Genomic DNA, 27,167 nt, shown 5'->3' with positions numbered 1-27,167 from the left:
AATAAGGTTTATTTATGTTTTCCTTTGTTGGGAACCTGCCATTCTGTGTCTCATACCTGTCCTCTCTTAAAGTAGCCAACCAACCAGACAATAGAGGCTTCCCTGATAGCTCAGTTGGTAAAGAATCTGCCTGCAATGCAGGAGACCCCAGTTTGATTCCTGGGTCAGGAAGATCTGCTGGAAAAGGGATAGACTACCCACTCCAGTATTCTTGGGCTTCCCTGGTGGCTCAGCTGGTAAAGAATCCACCTGCAATGTGGGAGACCTGGGTTCGATCCCTGGGTTGGGAAGATTTTCTGGAGAAGGGAAAGGCTACTCATTCCAGTATTCTGGCCTGGAGAATTCCATGGACTGTATCGCCCATGGGGTCGCAAAGAGTTGGACACTACTGATTGACTTTCACAACCAGACAATCCAAAATAATACCTTGTGTATTGAGTCAAAGTTTCCATAGATGGCAGATCTAAATCATGCTCAACCTACATCTGAGAAGCTGCATGGAATAAATTTAGATTCTGAATGTATTGGCTTGGGAACCCCTCATCCAAATCCTTACTTCCACGAAGACATGATTCCTAGGTTTTTGTCATCAAAGAAGTTCAATCATTTCTTCAAATAGTTCAGACTCAAATGTCTGACTTCAATCAGCACTCCACTAAGAAAAAACTGTGGGAAGGGTAACACAGGAACTCACTTGCATGTTGGAATAAAGGACTTACACCACTTGGTTTCCCTAGAATAAGTGAGGCTCCAGAAAGCATGAAAGCATGACATTAGAGGGGAAAGCTAGAAAAAGTGGGGGAATCCTGAAGCAAAATTTATCTTAAGAGCTATACAATTATGGGGACTTCGCAGGTAGTCCAGTGTCTAAAAATTCTGCACTCCCAAGGTAGGGAATGAGGGTGTGAACCCTGGTCAGTGAGCTAAAATCCCACATGCCAATACTGCCAATACATGCCAAGGAGGACCAATACCACTGCTGGGAAAATGAGAACCAATTTCAGGATATATATTTTCATTAGCTCCCTCTAGAATTCCTAATTCTGTCAACATATAAAGCTACAATTCTTGTTACTTATTTGTGTTACAGCACATTGCATCTCAGTGGCTGGTTCACCATAATGTCTCTTTGCTAGATTGTGAGTTACTTGAGGATTGAGATAGTACTTCATTATAGTTTTAAATCCTTGAAATAAAACACAATGTCTTAATGGCATATAATATGTGTTCAATAAATACACATTGAATAAATAAGCATAGGGACTTAGATAGGACACAATAGCGAATTAGTGTGACAGATCAACTGGATTCAAAGAATTTTAGAGATGGCCATCATTGAAAAAGTGAAATACCTAATTATGTTAGTGATTAGGCCCATGTCTTTGAGTTCTGAATTTTTCCTACCATATGATAGTTGGGCTATAGATACATCTACCCACTCCCCCAGTATTAATAGAATTCTATCCCTAGGGATTTTTTTAAGAGATCTTCTTGAACAAGATGGCGATAATAGAACAAGAAGTATGATATTCCCTTCTATAATGCAGAACCATAGTTTGGAGTGGAGGTGGTTACAGGACCAATGAATGTGTACTGTTTCAAATGTTTTAAGTATTCCAATATGTGTATCTCTTTCTATATGTATTTATAAACATGTTTTAAAACTATAAATATATATGTAAATAAACTGTGTTTATTGAATACAATTGCTAGAAGTAGTACAGTTTCTCTTAGCACCACAATAATTCCATGAAAAAAGAAAGAAAGAAGGAAAGGAGAGAGAGGAGAGGGGATGGAGGAAAGGAGAAAGACTTTGGCCACCTGCCCAAAAAAATATCCAACAATCAGCATCATAAAAGCACATGGACCAAACTTTAAGAGACTCATGCTTGGCATAGCTTTTCTGCAGCTTTGTAATTGAACAGACATTAAATTGCTATTCAAGTGGTTCCTCTGCTAAGAAATGACAGTCACAAGTATGTATGGAAAGTATTTCCATCCTGAAGTGTTTTTAGACAAAATACAGAAACTGTTGGTATCAAATGAAAGAAAATACAAGAAACATTTTCTCAAGTGGTCTGTCCTTCTCTAATGTCTTCCTAAGCTTTGAAAATATACTTGCCTTTTTTTAAATCAAGGGCTTTTGTGTAGTTGTGTGAGAGCTGGAGGCAGAAATGGAAGAGACAAGGCCAGACTATGGGTAATGGAAATATATTGTTAAGTAAACAGTGACTGATGACACCTGTGCTTCTTACATTACCTTGGGATAAGTCAGTCTGGCAGGTGTTCTCTTTTTGGCCAGGAACCCAGCCAGTATTCTGCTGAAATGGGATTTCAAGAGGAGCCTGATTACTCAGAATTATACTATCTCTCATCCCCAGACTGAGGAAGTCGATGGAGAAGAGGAAGAAAGTAAGACTGGTTTCTTAGAACTGTATTCAACTCATTGTGTGGGAACAGGCTCAACACAAGGGAACTAAACCTGACCCCATCATTTTATCACAGCTGAGTCACTTTATCAGGACATCTGGGGAATAAATTAATCTGAATGACTCCACTGTGTTCTGTTCCTCTTAGGATGTCTTGCTTGATTAAAGAAGGTGGGATGTATTACCACATTAAGGGTAACCTATTTTTTTCCCCCAATTTTCCACAAATCTCCTAAGTAGCAAACAAGGAAATGTGAAGACGCATTGAAAGTTTCTAAACTGGCAGTTATTGTTGGAACTATTCACTGGAATATGACATTTTAACACAGGCCTGTGTCTCTTTTTTTTCTCCTTCTTTCTTTACTCTTTTCTCCATTTTTTTCTTTTTCTTCTTCACTATTCTTCTTTACTCTTTTTTTCCCCTCTTTTTTGATATAAAAAATTTCTCTAGAGTATAAATATTCAATATTATTAAATAAACACAGGAACTTTGCAAGGAATATTTTATACCCCCACTCTAAAGCACATGCTGGAGTATGTGAACTGCAACTCCCCAATGGCTATCTATGCCTCATACGCAGGGAAGCAGTTGCCATACGAACTATTTCTTTTTCATATTTGACATATGAAGCTCTGATTTAAACCATTAGTGAGGCCCAAATGGTTTTTCTCTCTGTTCTACTGTCCCTGAAATAAAACACTTTGGTGAAAAACTCTCACTTAAACAGAATGCAAATATTTCAGTGCAGTTGCCCCAGTGTAGAATGAAGGAGACTTTAACAGGCTTCTGTGGCCAAAGAAGCATGGAAAATTCCAGGTTAAACAAGACCTTATTATAGAACTCATTAGTGCCTTTCATATGCCAGAATGCATTGCCAAACTCTAGGTAGGGACTATAGTAAGCTGTATTTCTTAAACTAACCTATCCATGGAATTATTCATGCCATGGGCCATCTGGTGGTGTGAGCGTTTGATTAAACATTCTTTGAGAAATGCTGGTTTGAAGATTGCACACACAGCATTAGCTGGCAACAATACATAAGAATCCACTTAGCACATTTTCTACATTCGATGAAAACCCCCTAACTATACAGACGGTTATGTTCCCAAACCCTGAAAAACTTCAAAGGGAGTTTAAAGATTCTCAAAGCCCTTCCCTGTTTCCAGCTGCGAGAGCAGAACTTGGCATCGCGAGAGCAGAACTTGGCATCGCGAGAGCAACCACAGAATGAGTCTTGCCATTTTGAAGACAGTCCCTAACTCATGAACGTGCTCTGAACTGGGTTATTGGTAAAACTTCTCCAAAATCATTTTCATAGCTGTTTCACCACCTTCTTCCCCTGTCCTTCTCCCCTTCTCAAGGATGAGGGGTGGCCACAAGGGAGACTAGCTGGTGAAGAAAGGGAACCATTCTAGCTGCTTTGCCCAGGCTCAGGTAAACAGCCCTAAGGGGCAACATCTCCTCCTCCTTCTGCTAAATTACAGCAGAGTTGAGAAATGCACATTTTCTCCAGAGCATACGGCCATTCCAGATAAACAGAAAAAGGGAGAATCTTTTTTAAGCTTTGATTACTCACATTAACAATGTATCCAATTAGCATGGCACTAGATATAGCTGAATAAAATGTGGTCCTCTTTTGAGAACAAAGGCAGTACCTAGAGAAGAATAGGTATTTATGCCCAATATGATAAACACTTCACTAAATGTATAAAAACACTTGAGGAACCAAGGACACATTTGTCAGCTTTACTGGGAATGAGAGATGCCAAGAAAACTTTCTATAGAAGACCGCACAACCTGCATTTTAGAAGATGAAAGGGTGTCTAAAAGTAGCAATCAAAAATGAGAAGGGTGAGGAAAGCAAATGAGGAAAAACACAGGGTATAAAATAATCCTTGGGCATTTGGGCTTAGAGGACATGTTTACAATAGATACATTACTATGCAAGAATGAACCCAGAGTGTAAAAAAGGCTGGGAAAGACAAAATGGACCACAATATGGAGGCCTTATGTGACACGTACATGAGTTTGGGCTTTACCCTGGACATTATAAGAGCTCCTATAAAACTTTAATCAATTCTGAATTCCCTTTAGGTTGATCTTTCTGGTAGCAATAATGCTTGTGGAGAATTAAGAGAACAGAGTGGTCAACAGTGTCAGATACACCGGAAAGTAGTCTCATAATTTGAGAACTAAAATATTCATTTGATTCACTAATTCATTCATAAGGAGGTTAAGGGTGATGCTGGCCAGACCTCTGACTATAATGCATTAAAGAAAGTGAATGAAGGTAACGGCTTAGAGGAAAAGGACTAAGATCAAACAGAATAGCCCCAGAAAAACACTTTTATAAGAGACTAAAAGGAAGATCTTACTCTAAATGAAGTCTAATCAAAAAAGTATAATTGAGAAAAAAGAAAAATTGTTCTTATCAATATATAATGTGCCATTACATACTATTAAAGCAAAGTTACTCAACTACCCTACAAAATAAAAATGCAATAGTAGGCTGGAAGGCATGTGACTGATCTTTAAAAACATTCCTGTGATTTTAACATCCTTTTAGGTGCATTATATTGAAATGCCCTGCCTGTCCTTTCATTTCTGAGTGGACTGAACATAGGAAAACTAAATTAAACTGGTGTCGGATAAGATAGCTTGATGGGCTAAGTGTATATGTGCTGTCCTTAGCAGAAGTGAGAATTCTTAATCTGTCAGACAAATTGTTATATTTCTGTTCATCTAAATCTGCAATATAGGTTATAGTGTCACATGAAAGAGAATAAAAGGTGGGGGGGAATCTTTCTATATCCAACAGCACCAATCAGTCATTTCCCCAGATCTTTTCAGTTCAGGCCCTAGGGAAAGAAACTCTCAGCTAAGAGCCAGCTGTCCTTTTCAGTTCTGCCTATTCCTCATTATGGTTGGTGCTAACTTCTAAGAACCCTCCCCATGTACGTGAGACATACTGTACATATTGTACCAAGGGATCTTATCCATGTATGTGAGACATACTTCAGTCTAACATCCCCAAAGTTTCCATTTTTCATAAAACCCAGAGGCAGTTTTGACATTTACACTCAAAACATATGTGCTGAGAAGTAAATGCATCCATGTAATCAGACACACCACTAACAACCAAGAACGACTTAAGAGACAACAGAAGTAGCCAGAGAATTTTACTTCATCCTGTTTACTGTTTCACCCAGAATCTGTTTTCTGTATGAGGATGTAATGAATTTATGTCCTAATCTGCCAAAGACAGTGACTCAAGGACTCTGAGGGAGGGTGACCTCAGAGAGTTAGACAAAATTGGGTTGCAATCTAAGCTTCTCTCTTCCTCTCAGCAGGTAATTCAACTTCAAGTCTTAGGTTCCTCAATAAGAAACCTGCCTAACAAAATCACCTGAAGAACAATGGCAGACCAACCCCCACCCTAGTGCAGAGTCAGTAAAGGACAATTATCTTCTCCATTGCATTTTGCCTTTCCTTCTTTAACAGTCCTTAAGATCCCATGCCTTCAGATTTCTTATCAATGAACAAGGGAGCAGGAACCAATAGTATCAAGGCTTAAGTGTTTTCAAAGACAATCTTCAGGAGCTGCACTTATCCTAAAATTTAAGGTACTACTCAGCAGAATTAAGTGATGCTGTACTTTAAATAAGACAAGTGGCTCAGTTTTGAATCTTGAAATGAATTGCAGGACTATGAACTTTCTCATAGACTCTAAAAGAAATTACAGTAACATTGGAATAGGTAGAGGTGAGACAGGAGACTGAACAGAATGAGTTTTGAAGTTCAAAAAGGAGCAAGTACTGGTAAGAAACCTGATGAATTTTACTTACTGCATCATCCAATAAGTTTCCTGTACTCTTTTTTCCAGAAGACTTTGAAGAAGGAGAAGGTGAAGGAGAAGGGGCAGAGAGTGTTTCTTCTTGTTCTATCTCTTTTTCCAATTTTATCAAACCAGGAGGCTCCACACCATACCTTTTTAAAAGACATCAGACAAGTAAATATGCATAACTTATAATAATGATACAGTTGACATACATTGCATTAAATTATGAACACCATAGGACCAAAGTGCTAACTTTTCAAAATAACACTAATTTCTTTTCTGGCATTCTGGTAGGTACTTAAATTGGCACCCTTTAAAGCAGGAAAAAAAAATTTATATATATACATACATACATACACATACATATATACATATAAACATTATATATATATATACACATACATTTGTATATATACACACACACATGTTTACATGTTTACAGCTATATGTGCTCAGGGTCCTCAGTTGCTTAGTTGTGTCTCTTTTGTGACCCCCTGGACTGTAGCCTGCCTGGCTCTTCTGTCCATGGAATCTTCCAGGCAAGAATACTGGAGTGGGTAGCCGTTTCCTCCTCCAGGGGATCTTCCCAACCCAGGGATCGAACCCATATCTCTTGCGGTTCCTGTGCTGGCAAGCAGATTCTTTACCACCGCACCATCTTGGAAGCCGTCCTGGTTCACAGACTGTGTCTTTTCGCTGGCTCATGTGGCAGAAAGGGTAAGGGGTCTCTCTGAGGTCTCTTTTATAAGAGCACTGATCCCACTCATGAGAACTCCCTCCTCATCCCCAAAGCCCTGCTTCCTCATATCATCATAGCAGGCATTAGGTTTCAACAAACTATTTGGGGGGACACAAACATTAAGCCCAGTCTAAAGTCCTAACTTCTAGTCCCTAATTTCAGAATGTGACTGAATTTGGAAATAGAGTCTTTCCAAGGAGGTAATTAACGTAAAATGAGGTCATTAGGTTGGGGCCTATCCCAATATGTCTGGTATCTTTATAAGAAGAGGAAATTTGGACACAGACAAATACAGAGAGATGTCCATGTGAACATGCAGGGACATGACCATCTACCAGCCAAAAGAGACACCCCGGAAGAAACCAACCCTGCGGATACCTTGACCTCAGACTGTAAGAAAAGAAATTTCTGTTTAAGCCATGCAATCTGTGGTACTTTGTTAAGGCACCCTAGCAAACTAATGCCGTCAAGAATTTGCCAAAGTTTCATTAGTCACTGGCATTCTGCTATAATTTTTAGAGGAAACTTACACTCTAGAAAACCAAAAATGTTAAATTTTATGTCAAAATATCTGTTGGGCAGATTTTTAATTTTCAATACATCATTTTATAGTGAAATGTCATTAACATTTTAACATAATTTTATTGTAATACTGAATAATTCTCTGGAATTTATCTTTTGTATTTTTTCTTTTCTAAATGAGATTAAAATCTGTTAATAGTAAAAGGAGTGTATACTTTATAATATAGTACACAGCATATAAATAAAATCTTAAAAGTATTTAATAGTTAATTATATCTCAACATTTAGTACTTAATGAATCAGTTTCTATATACCGCTTTCAATCATTTTCTATTAATTGCTTCCAAAACCTGCAAAGGCGTAAAAGAGGTTGAGGATATCCAAGTAGAGGCTGATAGCAGCTAATACATACTCTTCAGGTGACAGCCTACACATCAGTGTGTGTGTCATAGATGATGAATCTGCAGAAAAGAAGGAACCCCAAGGGGCTTCCCAGGTGGCACAATGATAAAGAATCTGCCTGCCAATACAGGAGATGCAGGAGACACGGGCTTCAGTCCCTGGGTTAGGAAGGTCCCCTGGAGAAGGAAATGGCAACCCACTCCAGTATTCTTGCCTGGAAAATCCCATGGACAGAGGAGCCTTGCAGGCTACAGTCCATGGGGTTGCAAAGAGTCGGACACGACTGAGCACACATACACAGAAGCCAAGTCTAACTCCATTGTTTCGCCATAAAAAACATCTTCAAGGTTCCCGACAAGCACAAAATCCACAAGTCAAAAAATAGGCCTGCTCCAAATTTGCTGCACTCTCTCTCAGATTGCAGAGTATTCACAGTTGAATCAGGAAATACTGCACGGGTCAGTATAAAATCTTGCAGGACAATATGTACATCACAGAAAGTAACAATGAAGGCCATAGTCAGAGCTTCCAACAGTATGAATACAAAAAGCAGGTATGGGTTAAGGGGAAGCTTAGGTCTGTTTAAAGTCATGGCTAAAATCAGACCCAAAGATCCAAGAGAAAACACCAAAATTAAGGCCAGGCTTTCATGGACAAAGGTCTATTTGGTATTAAAAAAAAAACGCGGATGTCATTGTAGTTAAAAGTTAGTTACAGCTATATATAAAAATATATATGAACAGACTCGTAAGAACCTACAAAAATAAATTAAAAGTCTCCATGTAATACATTGATGAGTCAATAACATGAATTACCATGTTTTAGATTTTAGATTTTACTAGCTTAAATTTCAAATTTTAGATTTTAGATTTTACTAGCTTTAAATTTCAAATTTTGGATTTACTAGCTTTAATGATATTAGTGCTGTAACTGAACTCCTATTTTGAATATAAATTTTTTAAAGATGGAAATAAAGTCAGAGTCAAGTTGAAAACAGCAAACTTTCCAAATAAAAGTTCTTAAATGAATTTATAGAGAATAAATTCACTGTTAATTGTATAACTTTATGTACTCAGAATAATGTAGAATGGGTTACACAGCATCATAGATTATGCTCTCAGGAACAACATAATGAAAGCATTTATAGTGTTAGTGAGAAAGAAAATGAATACAGAGAAACAAAAATGATTTAAAATAACAATATTTTAAAATTATATGCTGTAAATTTTAAATGTCACAGCAGTTTAAAGACAGAGATATAGTTGTTAATAACATTCATCTCTCTCCTAATCATATTTTCCTTAGAGTAAATATGAAATTGATTTGATTTCCTAAATGCATATCAATTGTATATTATAATACCTAGATGGAGGATACCAAAGATAATTCAAGAGGATCTTTGTGTTCATGTAGTTATATCCTTTCAGTTTTATAGAATAAATAAAACAGATCCAGAGAAAATACAGAACTAGCTAGGAGCAGGACAAAGACACGATACAGGTTTTCTGACTTCAGGTTTTCTCTGATATTTCAATCAGGTGATCACATGTTAAAAAGAAGAGGAAAAAGTCACTTGGCAATTAAAAAAAAATAGGCTATGGATTGCCTACAAAGTAAATAATCTATATAGAGAGACTAAATATGTTGGCAATATGTCCAGTACCTTAGTGTGAGTGAATAGCATATTAAAAACATTGTTAAATGTAAAAGTCTAGATTATCACTCTCCTGTTCTAATGGTTTGTTCATTTAACTGACATCACACACACGTCAAGTGCTCTTTGAGATCTGGAAAACATACCAGAATTTGGTACAAAACAGTTTTAACTGGCACAACTCAAATAATAATTGCTGTTTTGATAACTGCTTCTAGTGAACAGAGTAATTTTTAGCTACATAAATCATTAGCTAAAAGACTTTAGGCACTATTTATCACATTTCAGACCTTTTAAACAGATTAGCCAGTTAATAGGACGTTTGTAGAAACATGCAATTGACTGCATATTCTGTAACAGTAGAGACCACTGTCTGATTCACAGCTGCCTCAGCAGATAGTGCAAATCCTGGCACACAATAGATACTTAATAGCTACTGTTTGAATGGAAAAAAAACCCTGGATTTTCCTATAACAATGTGTTCAGGTTCCAGAAATGAGTCAGAGTTCATTGTTTTGGATCTTTAAATGTGTATCACTTTAATAAAACATATCAACATTAAATGTAAATAGGTGCCTTATCCCTAAAAAGTATTCTTCTAGAAGACTTTAAACCTTATTCAAAACTAAAATACATTTTTAACTTTCTAGAGCTCACTAATTACACTTTACTCAACACAGCGTCTCATACTGTTGACAAGTACCAACAATATTCACTTGGCAATCTGGGTATCATTTTTCCAAGGCAGACTTGAGCTGACTGTGCCATTAACCTACTCTTTAAATTTAGCAAATCACCTAACCTCTAAGAGTCTGTTTTCTATCAGGAAAACAGAGGTGAAAGTGACCTGTCCTAGAAGTCTGATGTAGCAGAAGAGGGGGAGAGAGGGGGGAGGCAGGGAAGGAGGGAAGAAGAAGAAAATTAAAAGAATAACTGTAAACTGAACGTCTTCCATGTGTCTGGACCATTGGGGCGTCTTGATACACATCATTTCTGAGTCTCAGTTTTATTTCACGAAAAAATGAAAATTCTAATTCCTGTGTTTCAATACAGTTAAAAGGAATGAAACAGTATCCATTACACACCCAGTACAGTGTCTGACATAGGGCACCATCTCTGAAATGACTATTGAAAACTGATGTATCAAAGCTTGCACAACCAGGAAACTGCAACATTGAGGTGCTTTTGCTGAAGTTTTAATTTTTAAAAATATATTATGCCATCCAATGATATAATGAAACAGCCTCATAATTAAGGTGTAGTGTTATTTATTATGAGAAATGGGATACTCCCGCTATATCAATAAACATGGATGTCACAATCATCAGCAATTCCAGTCCTTTAATATGAGCTCCTGAGCCCTAAGAGTACTCAGGAAGGAAAGGATTACCTGTGAGCCAACAGCCATTAGACTGCAACCCCAAGGAAGCTCAGGATGTGAAAAACAGGATACTGGCCCCAGATAGCTGAGATGCATGTGATAAGGAATGATTTCCGTGAGCCCAGACTTTTGCATCTTCTCATATATAGAAAAACACTAAATTCCTTAACCTGAGATATCTGGCTTCCTTTAATTAAAAATAATCTTTTGATGTTCAGACTGTGTGTGTGTGTGCTAAGTCGCTTCAGTCATATGGGGTTCTTTGCAACCCTATGGGCAGTAACTTGTCAGACTCCTCTCTCCTTGGGATTCTCTAGACAAGAATCCTGGAGTAGGTTGCCATGCTCTCCTCCTGAACCAGGGGTCAAACCTGGTCTCCGTCTCCTGCTTTGGCAGACTGGATCTTTACCATGGGCCACCGGGAAGCCCATGATGTTCAGACTACTTGCCCTTTGGGGTAAAACTTCTACTTAACCTGGCTCCTCCCCCTGCCTCCTTGGAGCAGTTCTCTCAGAGTCACTTGAGATGTTGGCTCCCAGGCATGAAATCTTAAAATTCCCACTGCATAAAGCATAACTCTCAGCTTTTAGGTTGTGAATATTTTTCAAGTTTACAATATTGTTTGTATCCTTTACCAAAAACTCACATAGGCTTCCTTTAAATTAATTTTCTCAGAATGTGGGATAGCAGGAATATCTCAGTGCTGAAGCAAAGCAGAAGTTATAAATTAATTTTTGCTACTAAGTCGCTGGATGAACTTCAACAGGCAATCCTTTTTAATCCCTCTAGACTTATTTAAATTCTTAGTTCCAACAAGGTATTTTTTGTTATATTTAATATTCTTAAGAGAATAACATAAACTGGGCAGTGATGCTAGAGGAATTTAACACACTAGAATTCACAGCCAATTAAAAGTCAATCATATTGGAAAATATAAATTAGGTCAATTGGAAAATATGATTTCATTTGTAATTGTAGGTAGATTCATGCCACCTTTTAGAAACAGGTTGGCTGGGTTGAACATTTTTTTTTCCTTTTAATGTTTTAATAAAATGAAATAATGTGAAAAATGTTTATTAGAGTACCAACAGGTTCTACTCCATGTCCGAAACAAAACAAAGTTTGAATGAAGTAGAAAACAACACCACATATGGAAAACTGTGACCTGGAGATTTTTCTTTATCTGGGAATGCTGAAAATTAGCTATGCCACTGAACACAGAAAATCAACACTAAGCCCCAAATCTCTGCTTATACTGGCTTTTGAATACTTCAAGCTGTATAAGGTACAGTCAGCCAATCCTGAAATACACACTTAAGTACGACTCATTGGCTTCCTGTCTGTCTGGAGATGTCAACAGGCTGTAAATCATGAAATTCCCCTTGGGTAGGGGCCCTGCACCTGAAGCCAACTTAGTCACTGAAAGGTCTATTTTTTTGCTCTCCATAAAGCTGCTTCATTCTGGTTTCCATGATTAACCCTATCCCCACGCTACATTTTGATTTTGTCTAAACGGTTTTCAAAAATATATACTGCTGCCTAGTCTCATTCAACTACAAGATTTCAAAGCTTTGTAGGAGAAGGAGCAACTCTTGCTTTCAAACTGAATAAGGGTCAGCTACTGCTGTATAGGGCTTCCCTTGTGGCTCAGCTGGTAAAGAATCTGTCTGCAATGCGGGAGACCTGGGTTCGATCCCTGGTTTGGGAAGATCCCATGGAGAAGGGAAAGGCTACCCACTCCAGTATTCTAGCCTAGAGAATTCCATGGACTGTATAGCCCTTGGGGTTGCAAACAGTCAGACAAGACTGAGCGTCTTCCACTTTCACTATTGTCTATCCTCACCCGACTACAAGATTTCAAAACTTTGTAGCAGAAGGAGCAACTGTTGCTTTCAAACTGAATAAGGGTCAACAAAAGACAGCAAGAAGGTTGCATCTGCTAAAACCAAATCTTTTTATCTGTATACCCCAGTGATATGAAAGTAGGGAGAATACTGAAAGAGCAGTGTCGTTATCATTTTTGGTCTCATTCAAAAAGTGCTAGGGAAAGGGCCTTATGGTTAATAACTTTATGATGAGATCTTAGAAATAGACTTTACATTTTTCTGACATAGGATATAACTTTTGAGATTGGTCTAGATGAAATAATTGAGCCTCCAAACTAAGCCCTGAACTAGAAAATTTACTCAAATTATTTACTAGATGATAATTTTCAAAGAAAAGACATCTAGGGCCTATATTCGGAGAAGGCAATGGCACCCCACTCCAGTATTCTTGCCTGGAAAATCCCATAGGCATAGGAGCCTGGTGGGCTGTAGTCCATGGGGTCGTGAAGAGTCGGACACAACTAAGCGACTTCATTTTCACTTTTCACTTTCATGCATTGGAGACGAAATGGCAACCCACTCGTGTTCTTGCCTGGAGAATCCCAGGGACGGCGGAGCCTGGTGGGCTGCCGTCTATGGGGTCGCACAGAATCAGACAAGACTGAAGCGAGTTAGCAGCAGCAGCAGCAGCAGGACCTATATTATTAGACCTGGAGGGATAAAGTTTAGACATTCCCCTTTCTTAAGGCATATAACAGATCACTTATAGATTCTTGCAAGATAGTTTTTGCCCCATTTTTATTCTGCTTTAAAGTCTGGATGGAAGTTTCACTCAAATGAAAACAAATTTTATTCTTAGCAGTAAGAGTCAAGTTCTTTAAATAGGATGAGTTAACTAATAAGCCTGGTATAAGAATATTTTCTTTTAAGTAACATTTCATTATGTCACGAATTAAAATGGGAAATATTCACAAAGTATATTTCTTTTGAACGGTCATAAATTTTGTTCAAAATGAAGCACTCAAAAATAAAAATAAAAAGCTTCCCTCTAATGTTGACTATTCATCATAGCCCCAAACAAAAATAACAAAAGTTCTTTTTTACTTTTATCATAAAGCTAATCTTAATTTTTCACTCTTAAGAAAAGGCTGAATTCATAGTAACTTTTTTTAAATAATGAATATCAAAACACTCTCATTAAACAGATTTTTGAGGTTTTACTGACCTATTTTTGCTGAGTGTTTTACTTTGCAGAAGGCAAACATGAATATTTTACACAGAGAAACTGACATGGTTTCTGAAATATTAACAGAGGGATTTCACAGTGATGATACCTCTTTGTAGTTGAAAATAAAGGGAAGTTTTACCCATGAGAGCAAAAATAAGTGGTCTCATTCTCCCATTTCAGAACTCAGAGAAGCCCACAGCTCTCAAGAGAGCTTTACAGAGGGTTCCCAGGCAAGGAATAGGGCAGAGAATTAGAAACTTTTAGTTAATCATTTCTGAAGTGATGTTTTTAAAATGACATTTATGTAATCTTGAGAAATAAATATTTCAGATCAAATATAAAAAAGCATTATCTATTAGTAGAAAAAGTACAAAATTCGCAACATTGTGTTGGGATTTTGTCATGGTCAAACTGCATCTGTTGTGTGTACAAATTAATGTTGTGATTTTTGAGAGCTCTCCAAACAACACTTCTAGTTTTGGTTAATGCCGTCTTAATTCAATAATGCTATCCTAATTCAACACCATGGAAAAGTAAAAGGGAAAAGAAGCACATACAATAATCTAGATAAAGGTTTACTATGTCAAAACAAAAATCTCGGAGTAAAATAAGATGAAAATGATGAATTTGCCTTTTGTTCCCTTCAACTATTATGCTTCAACATAGGACTAAGGTAGTATTGTTTGGGTGTACTGGCTTACTGTTTTTAAAGCACAATTGAACTTCCACTAAAATTTTAATAAAATCTTCAAATGTGTCCAAAGAGAAACTTACACAGACATTTATACTTAAATGTTCATTCTATCCATTTGGATATTCAGCTATTTAACTTTATGCAGCATACAAAAGTAACACCCTGAATAATCTCTCAGCATATTTTCTCTTTTTCATGGTAAGTGTACAATATTTCACAGCACTCAAGTAGGTAAGGAAGATAAAAAATTTACAAATTGAACACCGTAATGTGTTGTCTTAATCCTTCGATTGCTGCTTTGTGAAATTAGTAAAATTTTTATAATGCGAATAATCTCTGCTTTTACTAGTACACATGGTCATAAGTGTGATTAGAAATGTAGCCACCCATTCTTGTCAATAATAATGATAATGAAAATAATAATAATAAAGGCAGAGGAAACCTTTGGAGGGATAGTTACGTTTATGGCATAGATTGTGATGATAGTTTCATAGATGTATGAAAGTGTAGTCACTTAGTTGTGTCCGACTCTTTGTGATCCTATCAACTGCATATAGCTGCCAAGCTCCTCAGTCCATGGGATTTTCCAAGCAAGAAAACTGGAGTGGGTTGCCATTTCCTTCTCCAGGGGATCTTCAGGACCCAGGTATTGAACTCACGCCTCCGGCATTGAGGGCAGGCTCTTTACCGAAACTTCATCGAGTTGTTTACTTTAAATAGGTACAGCTTTTTGTATGTTAATCATATATCAATAACATGTCTTTAAAAAATAAAGGGAGCAATCCAAAATCACAATTTTTAAATATTTGAGGAAAAACAGACACAAAATACTTCATATAATGCTTCACCTTCAAATTGACCAGGCCATTATGATTCCCTTTCCTTAACCAAGATGTTGTTTTATACACTATGGCAAGAGATTTTTCACGCCAGACTCAGAACTAGAGGAAAGGTGATTTCTAACAGGATTTTGTCATTGGGGGGCAAACTTTTCCTCTGATGACTTGATCATACTAAAAATGTTTAGTTCAGCAGGATTCCTAACAGAGTATTCAGTTAATAGCATAAATTCAAAAAACGAATCCAGAAAATAAGTAAATGATGTACACTAAACAACAGGAAAATGACAACTCCCAGCTAATTCTGTAGAAAGTGGTCCTCCTGCTTTTTACCTCTATCAGTTCAGTTGCTCAGTCATGTCTAACTCTTTGCAACCCCTTGGACTGCAGCATATCAGGCTTCCCTATCCATCACCAACTACTGGACCTTGCTCAAACTCATGTCCATCAAGGCAAGTGATGCCATCCAACCATCTCACTGTTTGTCATCCCCTTATCCTCCTGCCTTCAATCTTTCCCAGCATCAGAGTCTTTTCCAAGGAGTCAGTTCTTCGCATCAGGTGGCCGAAGTATTAGAGTTTCAGCTTCAGCACCAGGACTTCAAATGAATATTTAGGACCGATTTCCTTTAGGATAGACTGGTTGGATCTCCTTGCAGTCCAAGGGACTCTCAAGAGTCTTCTCCAACACCACAATTCAAAAGCATCAATTTTTTGGCGCTCAGCTTTCTTTATAGTCCAACTCATCCATACATGCTGCTGCTGCTGCTGCTAAGTCACTTCAGCTGTGTCCCACTCTTTGTGACCCCATAGATGGCCGCCCACCAGGCTCCTCCGTCCCTGGGATTCTCCAGGCAAGAAGGCTGGAGTGGGTTGCCATTTCGTTCCAATGCATGAAAGTGAAAAGTGAAAGTGAAGTCACTCAGTTGTGTCTGACTCTTCGCGACCCCATGGACTGCAACCTACCAGGCTCCTCCGTCCATGGGATTTTCCAGGGAAGAGTACTGGAGGGGGTTGCCATTGCCTTCTCTGCATCCATACATGACTACTGGAAAAACCATAGCTTTGACTAGACAGACCTTTGTTGACAAAGTAATGTCTCTGCTTTTTAATATGCTGTCTAGGTGGATCATAGATCTTTTTCCAAGGAGCAAGCATTTTTTAATTTCATGGCTGCACTCACCATCTGCAGTGATTTTGGAGCCCCTCAGAAATAAAATCTGTCACTGTTTCCATTGTTTCCCCATCTATTTGCTATGGAGTGATGGGACAGGATGCCATGATCTTAGTTTTCTGAATGTTGAGTTTTAAGCCAGCTTTTTCACTCTCCTCTTTCACTTTCATCAAGAGGCTCTTCAGCTCGTCTTCGTTTTCTGCCATAGGGTGGTGTCACCTGCATATCTGAGGTTATTGATATTATTATTATTCTCCTGTCAATCTTTATTCCAGCTTGTGCTTCATCCAGTCTGGCATTTTTCATGATGCATTCTGCATATAAGTTAAATAAGCAGGGTGACAATAGACAGCCTTGACGTATATGACAATATACTCCTTTCCCAATTTGGAACCAGTCTGTTGTTCCATATCCGGCTCTAACTGTTGCTTCTTGACCTGCATACAGATTTCTCAGGAGGCAGGTAAGGTGGTCTGGTAGTCCCATCTCTTGAAGAATTTTCCACAGTTTGCTGTGATCTGCACAAAGGCTTTGGTGTAGTCAATAAAGCAGAAGTAAATGTTTTTCTGGAATTCTCTTGCTTTTTCAATGCTCCAGCGGATGTTGGCAATTTGATCTCTGGTTCCTCTGCATTTTCTCAATCAGCTTGAACATCTGGAAGTTCACAGGTCATGTACTGTTGAAGCCTGGCTTGGAGAATTTTGAGCATTACTTTGCTAGCATGAGATGAGTACAGTTGTGTGGTACTTTGAACATTCTTTGGGATTGCCCTTCTTTGGTATTGGCATGAAAACTGACCTTTTCCAGTACTGTGGCCACTGCTGAGTTTCCCAAATTTGCTGGCATACTGAGTGCAGCACTTTCACAGCATCATCTTTTAGGATTTGAAATAGCTGAACTGGAATTCCATCTTATCCACTAGCTTTGTTTGTAGTGATGCTTCCTAAGAATCACTTAACTTCACACTGCAGGATGTCTGGCTCTAAGTGAGTGACCACACCATCATGGTTATCTGGGTCATGAATATCTTTTTTGTGTAGTTCTTCTGTGCATTCTTGCCACCTCTTCTTAATATCTTCTGCTTCTATTAGGTCCATGCCCTTTCTCCCCTTTATCGTGCCTATCTTTGCATGAAATTTTCTCTTGGTATCTCTAATTTTCTTGAAGAGATCTCTAGTCTTTACCATTCTATTATTTTCCTCTATTTCTTTGCATTGATCACTGAGGAAGGCTTTCTTATCTCCCCTTGCTATTCTTTGGAACTCTGCATTCAAATGGGTATATCTTTCCTTTTCTCCTCTGCCTTTAGCCTCTCTTCTTTTCTCAGCTATTTGTTTTACCTCTATAACAACTTTCAGAGTCATGCCTATTTGACCCACATATTTAGGTTATCAAAGTAACAAAATGGAATATGCCATTTCAGAATATTCTAATGATATAATTAAAATAAACAAGTACACAGAAAAGTTTTCTGCCTAATCTAATACACAGGAACTCTAGACAACCTTTCACTCTAGCATTTCAGGGGTAGCAGCTCATTTACTGAGATTCTACTTTGTGTGTATTCCTGCCTCTTATATTTTTTGAACTTGTTATTGCAGTATAGTTTATTTACAATGTTGCTTTAGTTTCAGGCGTGCAGAAAAGTGAATCAGTTTTATATATATATATATATAAAACTCCATTCTTTGTAGAATTTTTCCCATAAAGGCCATTACAGAGTATAGAGTAGAGTTCCCTGTGCTACAGTAGGTTCTTATTAGTTAACTATTTTACGTGTAGTAGAGTTTATATGTCAGTCCCAATCTCCCAATTTATCCCTCCCACCTTATTCCCTGGTAACCATAAGTTTTTCTACATCTGTGACTCTACGTCTATTTTGTAGGATCACCTTTCTCAGGGATATCTGCTGAGCCCAAAGACTCAAGGCTGAGCACTCTGACTCAAAGCTGTTTGTCCTGCAGGCCGGCAGGATTATGCATGGTGAAGGAGAGGTTTAGCAGAGTCTTAGAAGCAACAGAAACCTTTGTCTTGCTCCCTCACAGGACCCAAGATAGTGACGGAAGGAGAGTGGGGTCTTAAGGACTCAGACACTATGAACTAAGCCTGAGCAGGAGAGGCGTGAGCGGACAGAGGGCTAGAGGACCCGCTCCAGAGGCTGTCCCACAGCAAAGCTGGGGAACCTGTAGCAGGGAACAGGGGCATCCCTAAGGATCTCAAAGTGATTTTTTTCACTTCTTGTTGAGTGGAGCCTCATTCTAATTTAATTAGAATTGCTTTTAAATAAAAACCATCTTTCTCTCATCCAATTACTATGGCAAAGTAAAATCCATACCTGATGAACAATTTGTTAAGATTATGTTGACTATGATGTTTTAAAGAATGTGGGATTACTTCTGATTATAGTTGATCTATTGGATCGAAAAAAAGGGGGGCTTTCATTGGCACCAAGTTTTCTGCCCATTGCTGTAATTTCCTGATGTACACACCTTGCATTTTATTTTCCGTGATTTTCCTTGTAGTTTTCCTTTTGAGAATTAACACCCAGAGCAAGCTCTTACTTTATCTAATTAATTCATCTTATCTCAACACTACAAGTATACCCTGGACTGGATGAGAAAACATCACCTAATTAATTCTGAAATTTTACCTTGCATGAAGATTTATTCAAATATTTATATCTTCTTTTGTAATTCTTTGGGCTCTGTAAAACTGTCAGAAGCCTTGTTTGATGAAAGGAAACCAAATCAAGTCAGCTGGGCTAATAAAGTCCCTTCCCCTGATTATTTAGCTATGGTTATGACTTCTACAAGTTCTTTTGGTTTTTCTTTTTAGAAGAAAAATATTCCAAAGATGTCTCTACATATGAAGGATTATATTCTATGCCTTTTTCCAATCAAAATATGGAGAGTAATTATAAACCTATTCATCCACTCAGGAATACAAACTAAAAAGAACTGAGGGATCAGCTGCTAAATGGGAAAAGTGAGGAAAAAGAAACAAAAGAGGAGTCTGACAATTATTAAAGACCAAACAGGAAGAGAGTGGTGAAGGAGTTGGGAGACAGAGAGAGAATAATAGGAATCAACTTTCTACGAAGGGAAGTGTAATTGTCACATAGGACTTCACATACAATATTCTCTCCAATCTCCCAAGAAAGAGTTGCAGGGGAAATATATTCATTTAAAAGATATTTAGAAAATGTTTAGACATAGTGAGCTGGACAATAAGGTCACGATGTGAAGAATATTGGAGGTCCATTTTTAGTTTGAATAGTTGTTCTCGAGATGTTCATTCATACTGATCATCTTTGAAGAAGTTGCTCCTCAACACCTAGGTTAAATATCAGCAATGAAAAACCAGCAAGCTTCTGAGTTGCTTGGATCCTGAACTGGTCCACATCTTACATAGCAGTAGCAGCATGACCTACCTGGCTGCAATCCGGCCAAGCTCTAGCAAACAGAGACACACTTCTCTGGGTTGCTTGTGGAGGACTGAAAAACAAGACGAAGGTGGACACTTTTACAATAGAAGGGATTGGACAGCAGCTCAATGGGGAACATGCTTGACCCCCCTCATCCCTCAGGGTATGTGAGCTAGTCTTCATTCTGACATTCACAGAAACCATCCTATCCCATAGTACACTTAGATCTACTGAAGTCCTAAAGCAGTTTTCAAACTCTTTGCCTAGCTTCCCTACCAAAAATAATGAGCCTCAGGAATCTCACTCTATAAATAGTTTCTTCAATTAGTCAATATTTGTATGTGAATATTAAAAACATATGTAGTTATGATTCTGATATAAATAGCTGATAAATACTTAAAAACAGCAAACATAAGACTATGAAGCAAAGATTGTTTAAAACTCCTAACTCTATCTTCACCAGTGATTTTAGCAGAAATAATGCAATGAATAAGGATTAAAAATTACATATCACAGCCCTTTGTTATCCTCCAAACAATAATGGAAGGTGAGCTCTCTGGATCTTGATGTCTTCTCCTAATTTGATTATATTTTAGAAGGAAACACTTTCAACTGACTGAATTTTGTAAATATGTACAAATATATCCCGTCAGTCAGTTTTGGCCATAAAATGAGCAAATCAGAAGATGGTTCTTTGCAATAATATTTATTTTCTAATATAATCTGATTACTTAATAAATTTGCTTTACCAGTTTCTTTGGACACATTCAGTAATGTTGACAAGTAATATTTGCATTTGTTGAGGCTACCAGAGGAGTATGTGCTGCTCATATTTTTTTTTCTTTTTAAACTAAGAGTAGAAAATTTTTTAAATGTTATTATATACAGTAACTAATAAAGACAACAGATATTAGGGGGAAAAGATTGTATTGAATGCTTGTAAAAGAATGCTGTTTATGTAGACACAATATCCTGATAAAAGAAAATATGAGCTTATTGATAAACTTTAAGAAAAATAGCAATATCGCTTCATCTATTTTTGTGGGTTGGGGGGAGCCTTCCCTGGTGGCTTGGATGGTAAAGAGTCTGCCTGCAATGCAGGAGAACCAGGTTCAATCTCTGGGTCAGGAAGATCCCCTGGAGAAGGGAGTGGGTACCCAGTCCAGTATTCTTGCCTAGAGAATTCCCCGGGCAGAAGAGCCTGGTGGGCTACAGTCCATTGGGTCCCAATATACTGATAAAAGAAAACAGTAGCTTATTGATCAACTTTAGTATAAATAGCAATATTACTTCGATTCTTCTTTTAATTAATTGATTGATTGATTGATTGATTTTTGGCAGTGCTGGATCTTCACTGCGGGGCAGCCTTTTCTCTAGTTGCGGCAAGTGGCGGCTACTCTTCAGTTGCAGTGCATGGGCTTCTCACTGCAGTGGCTTCTCGTTGCAAAGCATGGGCTTTACGCAAGTGCACAGACTTCAGTAGTTGTGGCCTTTGGACCCAGTAGTTGCGGCTCCTGAGATCTAGAGCACAGGCTCAGTAGTTTGGGCACACAGGCTTAGTTGCTTCACAGCACATGGGATCTTCGCAGATCAGGGATCAAACCCATGTCTCCTGCATTGGCAGGTGGATTCTTCACCTCTGAGCTACCAGGGCAGCCCTGCTTCAATTCTCAAATACAGAATTTTATAATAATTTAATTTCCCAGCATTATTTCTATTCCCCCCCCTCCCCGGCCGCCAACTTAAATGTTTAATTTCTTCTCTCCACAGGCTATGGCAGGGCAATATTTGCCACTGACACCAGAATGGAATTTGTTGGGGCTGGGTGCTGAATAGAAAAATACATTTACTTAGATTGTGAAAGTGTATGATTTTACTTGGCTTTAAACAAATAAAAAATCATTATCTTGCTATAAAATGTAATCTTTAAAGCTTTTAAAATAAGTTCTAATATCATCAGCAATACTCATTAAAAAGAACTGATTATGGGAAATCTGAATTACAGAATAATTCCATTCTTGATAATATAAATTTGAGCTTCAGCTAACACGGTGAATTGTCATAAAACCCAGGTTGGGGAAGTCTAATATTACTTCTAACTAAAGGGGCTTTTTAAAAAGATATTTCGTACCTCTAATTTCAAGTGCACCATTAGATGACTCTGGCTGAATGATACAACTTTTGATATATTAAATCAACTTCAGTGCAATGAAACACATAGACTATAATACTACATGGAAATCAATTTCAAACAGAGAACAATAACAAACATCACAAAACAAAAGCAAATAAATGAAACTCAATCTTCCTATCTAGTTCATCAATTTCTTCTGATTTGGACTTTTTATCCTGTCAATGGGCTTTCCTTGTAGCTCAGTTGGTAAAGAATCTGCCTGCAATGCAGAAGACTTGGGTTTCATTCCTAGGTTGGGAAGATTCCCTGGAGAAGGAAATGGCAACCCACTCCAGCATTCTTGCCTGGAGAATCCCATGGATGGAGGAGCCTGGCGGGCTATAGTCCATGGGGTTACAAGAGTCATAGACGACTTAGTAACTAAACCACCACCCCCACCACCCTGTCAGTGGTACAAAATAACAAATAGGAAAAGAGGGTACATGAAAGTTGAGGAAAGGAAGATGTTTAAGGCCCTGCTAACACGCTCATCTTCAGTGAGAACTGTGTGAAGCAAGTAGTTAAAGCTTCAGCAGACTTGGATATAATCTTGTGCATTTTGAGATGGAAACAGTGACAAAATATGAAAATTTTTAGTGAATGGACCAAACTGTGCCCATGAGCAGTCAATACCAATCACATAAAGCAACACCTGACCCAACTATCATGATTCTTTAACCAAATTACTGTGCTTATTTGGAGGACTCTGTAAGCATTGGAAATAAACAGACATATTCTATGGAAAATAAAATTAATTCTGAAGAAAAAAAAATCATGTGGGTAATATGACAGTGGTATGTGGGGTGCATTGCTATTGCACATCCAGCTATCGATTTAAAACAGCTTTTGCATGTCAACACTCAAATATTAGTTCTACCATGGACTCATTAGAAAATCAATTTGGAAAACTGAAAAGTAACTGCATGATTCTCCTTTTTATATCCTTAATATAACCAGCTTATAAAACTTAGAACAAATGCTCACTCAGCACCATTTCTTAGGAAAATGATAATAGAAAGATTATGTTTTACTTCCCAGTTTTCTTGGTAATGTTATCTTTAATAAAGCAGTTACTTCAAAACATACCCATAATATTGTCTTATCATGCCTGGTTCACAATGGCCACAAATATTAATATCATGTTTGATAAACAGTAAGCAATGAATGAGTTAAATTTGCAGAGGGGATAACCTAGCACAATAATAAGAACAGAGTAGTCAGTTACTCAGTAAACACTAAGTCCCAAAATATCAAGGATGATAACCATCATGGATCATGACCATATCATGTGGTTATGATAGTGGTTGTAACAGTTAAGCTGAAGAAAGGCTAAAATCTTACCTAGCATCTTTAGAAAATGCAAGAATTTACATCATGTGAATGTTTATTCAATTGTAAAAGCAAACACTCTTACCTTATTCTATAAAATTGAATTCAAGAGTCTTTAAGTATTATCTGTGCAATGTGCTGTGCTAAAGCACTTGAGTAATGTCAGATTCTGTGCGACCCTATGGAGTATAGCCCGCCAGGCTCTTCTGTCCATGCGATTCTCCAGGCAAGAATACTGGAGTGGGTTGCCATTCCCTTCTCCAGGGGATCTTGCCAACCCAGGGATCAAACCCAGGTCTCCTGTTCTACATTATACCAAAGAAGTGATTGTGTTTGCTTTTTGCACTCTAAACTAAAATTAACAGACGGAAAGAGTAGAGTGGCCATGGGATTCAAGCCACAAAAATCTGGTTCTGATGTGTGAGCTCTAAAATTTACTAGTTCCTAATTTGGGGAGATCATAAAATGTCAGTTTTCTGAGGAAAAATAATGGTGTGTATCTTGCAATATTTTTGTGTGAGTTAAACAAAATATTATTTATTGTTATTCTTAGCCAGTGCTTGGCGATAGGAAAGACTTCCCAAAGTTAGTTTTCTTTCTTCATTATTATTACTTTTTGTTGCATATTATTAGCTTAAAGAGTATAATTATTTGGTTTAGTTAATATTAATGTTAATAACTAATAACTAATGGTATTAGTTATTAACTAATAACTAATAACGAATGTTAATAACTAATAACGTTTTTTCTATAAGCATTTTTTTCTGTGCACCTATCATGTGAAAGCCACCTTACTAAGCAGTAGAAGAAACCTCAGAATTAAAAAATAAAAACCTACTTTTGATAATTTAAGCTGTATAATTTAAAAGTTATTATAATGAGTATATTTTGAATATTTTGTCATGTTGTATCATAAATAGCTAATTCTAAATTTAATCAAATCTAAGGTTAAGTAGGTCAACTTGGCTGGCATATATAGACAGACATAAGGCATATTATCCTATTATTATTATGGGTTTTTGCTAGGTATAAAACTTAAGTAACAATTATATTAAGTAACATGTCATTTTATGAAACACTAAACATCTTACCATCAATTTTCCTCCATTTCTGGGAATAAAATAATTTAGATAAGCTCATTTTCAATAAGTTACCTAAGCTGGTTATATATATTTTATATATATATGGATGCATGTCTTTATCTGGATGATTAGAAAGAAAACTTTTAGTATATTGCATTTGAACTAAAGAATTTATGTTGTCGCATATACTACTCATTTTTGATATTTTATTGATTTGTCTTTTCAAAGATATAAGGAAATTTCTAGTTATACTGAGGCTTATGGTAAGAAACATTTTTTTCATTCTATTGCCACATCAATAATATGGTCTTTTGCTTTGAACTCTGAGTAGAAGGGGTCTTCCCTGGTGACTCAGCAGTAAAGAATCTGCCTGCAATGCAGGAGCCGCAGGAGACATGAGTTCAATCCCTGGGTTGGGAAAATTCCTCTGGAAACCCACTCCAGTGGGAACACACTCCAGTATTCTTTACCGGAGAATCCCATGGAGAGAGCCTCACGGGCTACAGTCCATGAGGTCACAAAAAGCTGGACATGACTGAAGCGACTTAGCACACACCCATGCATTCATGAGGAAAAGAGAGGATCGTTATTGCCTTCTCTCCTCTGAACAAATTCTCTTTAAAACAAATAAAAGCTGTCTTAGTCACTGGTGATTTTTATGCAAAAGGTCTTATCACTGGAGGCTTCTTTTAAAATAATCAAAAGCATTTTGAAAAAATGTATAAGGCAGAACCCCCCTGGGAAAAGTAACATAAATCCCTATTCAAAAATACGTGGCAAGAGACTCAATCTTATAACCTAGATTCTATAAAAATCTCATGGGCATCAAATGTCAGATGGAATGCTGCTAGCTCCAGGAATAGAAAATGAGACCCTCCACTAAAGCAAGGGGTAGAGTTTCAATGTCACACAATCTGCAAGGATAAAATGCATTAAACCATGAATGTATAGTTTAGCTATATAGATATTTAGTTTTAACAGATGGACAAAAAATGAAAACATGAAAATATCATTATCTATTTGGTTTAATATATATTAGAAGCAATAATATTCATGCTGGTTTTGAAGGAAATCTATATTTTAGATTTATGTTTAAGAAGAAATTTGAAAAGATTATATTTTTGAGTGAATGTTAAAAATTGTGAAAATATCATAAAATAATAGCTTCCCACTGTTCTAGAGAACAGGTTCTCATACTTAGAGTGACATAGTAGAAGACAACAGTAAACTAGACATCAGAAGAATTGGGTTCTAATCCAGGCTACATAATCTCATCTCTAAAACTTGCCTTCTACTTACTCTTTCTTAATGAGGTAATTTTACGGGTAAGGGCATTTGGTATATGGCAAGCACTCAACAAATTTTACACCTTTGTACTTTAAGTGATGATCTGCAGACCAGCAGCATTGGCATCAGCTGGGAGCTTGATAAAAATGCGAATTATTGGGTCTCATTTGTGACTTATTGAGCAAAATTTAAATTTAAAAAGGCTCTCCAAGTGATGAATATGCACATTAAAGTTTGAGAATCATTACACTAATCAATGTTATGATTATTACCATGTATGTCAGTTATAACTCTATATCTATTCTGGTTAAAAATACTCAAATGTGATTTGATACAAGGAACATGCTCTAGAAATGTTTAGGATAACAGTGATGATAGTGATGACGATGATGAATGGAGGAAAAAATAATCTGTGCACTGGATTAGCCCTTAATGGGTATTATGGCATTTATCATCTGTCAGGATCTATAAGAAACAAAAGATGCCTGCCTAGAAAGTGAAGGGCTGGCTCTCTTAAGTCATGTCACTCCCTGTAACTCACACACAGAGATCTTTGCATTTAAATGTAGGAAGCAGTTAGCAACATAGGTGCTTTAAAAACTGATCTGAGAGAGGCTAAAAACAAGAAAAGACAGCAAAGCATAAACCTCACACACTCATGAATGCTGAGTGTGTATGTATCCAGATTTCTCAGAACCACTGTTCACAGTGAAAACAGGATACAACATCCATATAATTCATATAAAAAGGAGAATTCATTCATAATCTCATCAGTAATGGAAGATGTATACAATAAAATGTAGTTAACTGCCTTTGCCACCAAGTCAAAAAAATGTTCAGAGCAAGGAATGCCCTTTCTGTCTCAACACCCAGACCTGATGTGAAATTAATGGGTTAAGTCACTATCACTCAGAGCAGCAAGTAAGAGTCTCTTCTAATTTTGCTTTCAATTATACTTTATTTTTCCTTTTACTTGAAATCATCATATGAACTTCTAAAATTACCTCATACAAAACATAACTTTCTGTAATACAAGAGGGAGGTGATCTTCAGAGGAAAATGGAGCTGAATTTAAATCCTACCTGTCACTGAGAAGCAGTGTAATACTGGGCAAGTTATTTAATTCTCTTGGTCCTAACCTAGCAT

The 27,167-nt window shown here is 37.3% G+C and overlaps 1 protein-coding gene and 1 pseudogene across 2 annotated transcripts in view; both read right to left on the bottom strand.

Annotated features, from left to right (window-relative positions):
* Positions 1 to 27,167, bottom strand: part of GAS2 (growth arrest specific 2) — a 168,315-nt gene that overhangs the window by 63,674 nt on the left and 77,474 nt on the right. For both annotated transcript variants that reach the window (XM_061168019.1, XM_061168014.1), the window contains 2 exons: positions 20,157 to 20,220; positions 6,276 to 6,417 (listed from right to left, as the gene is read on the bottom strand). In XM_061168019.1, the coding sequence (XP_061024002.1) occupies positions 6,276 to 6,417; positions 20,157 to 20,220 (206 nt within the window). The remainder of the gene's footprint in view (positions 1 to 6,275; positions 6,418 to 20,156; positions 20,221 to 27,167) is intronic.
* LOC133067302 (protein lifeguard 4-like) lies at positions 7,853 to 8,632 on the bottom strand (annotated as a pseudogene).

The sequence above is a fragment of the Dama dama genome, chromosome 2 (assembly GCF_033118175.1).
Source record: "Dama dama isolate Ldn47 chromosome 2, ASM3311817v1, whole genome shotgun sequence".
In the NCBI taxonomy this organism is placed as follows: domain Eukaryota; kingdom Metazoa; phylum Chordata; class Mammalia; order Artiodactyla; family Cervidae; genus Dama; species Dama dama.
This window is presented reverse-complemented; position numbering and strand designations above follow the sequence as displayed.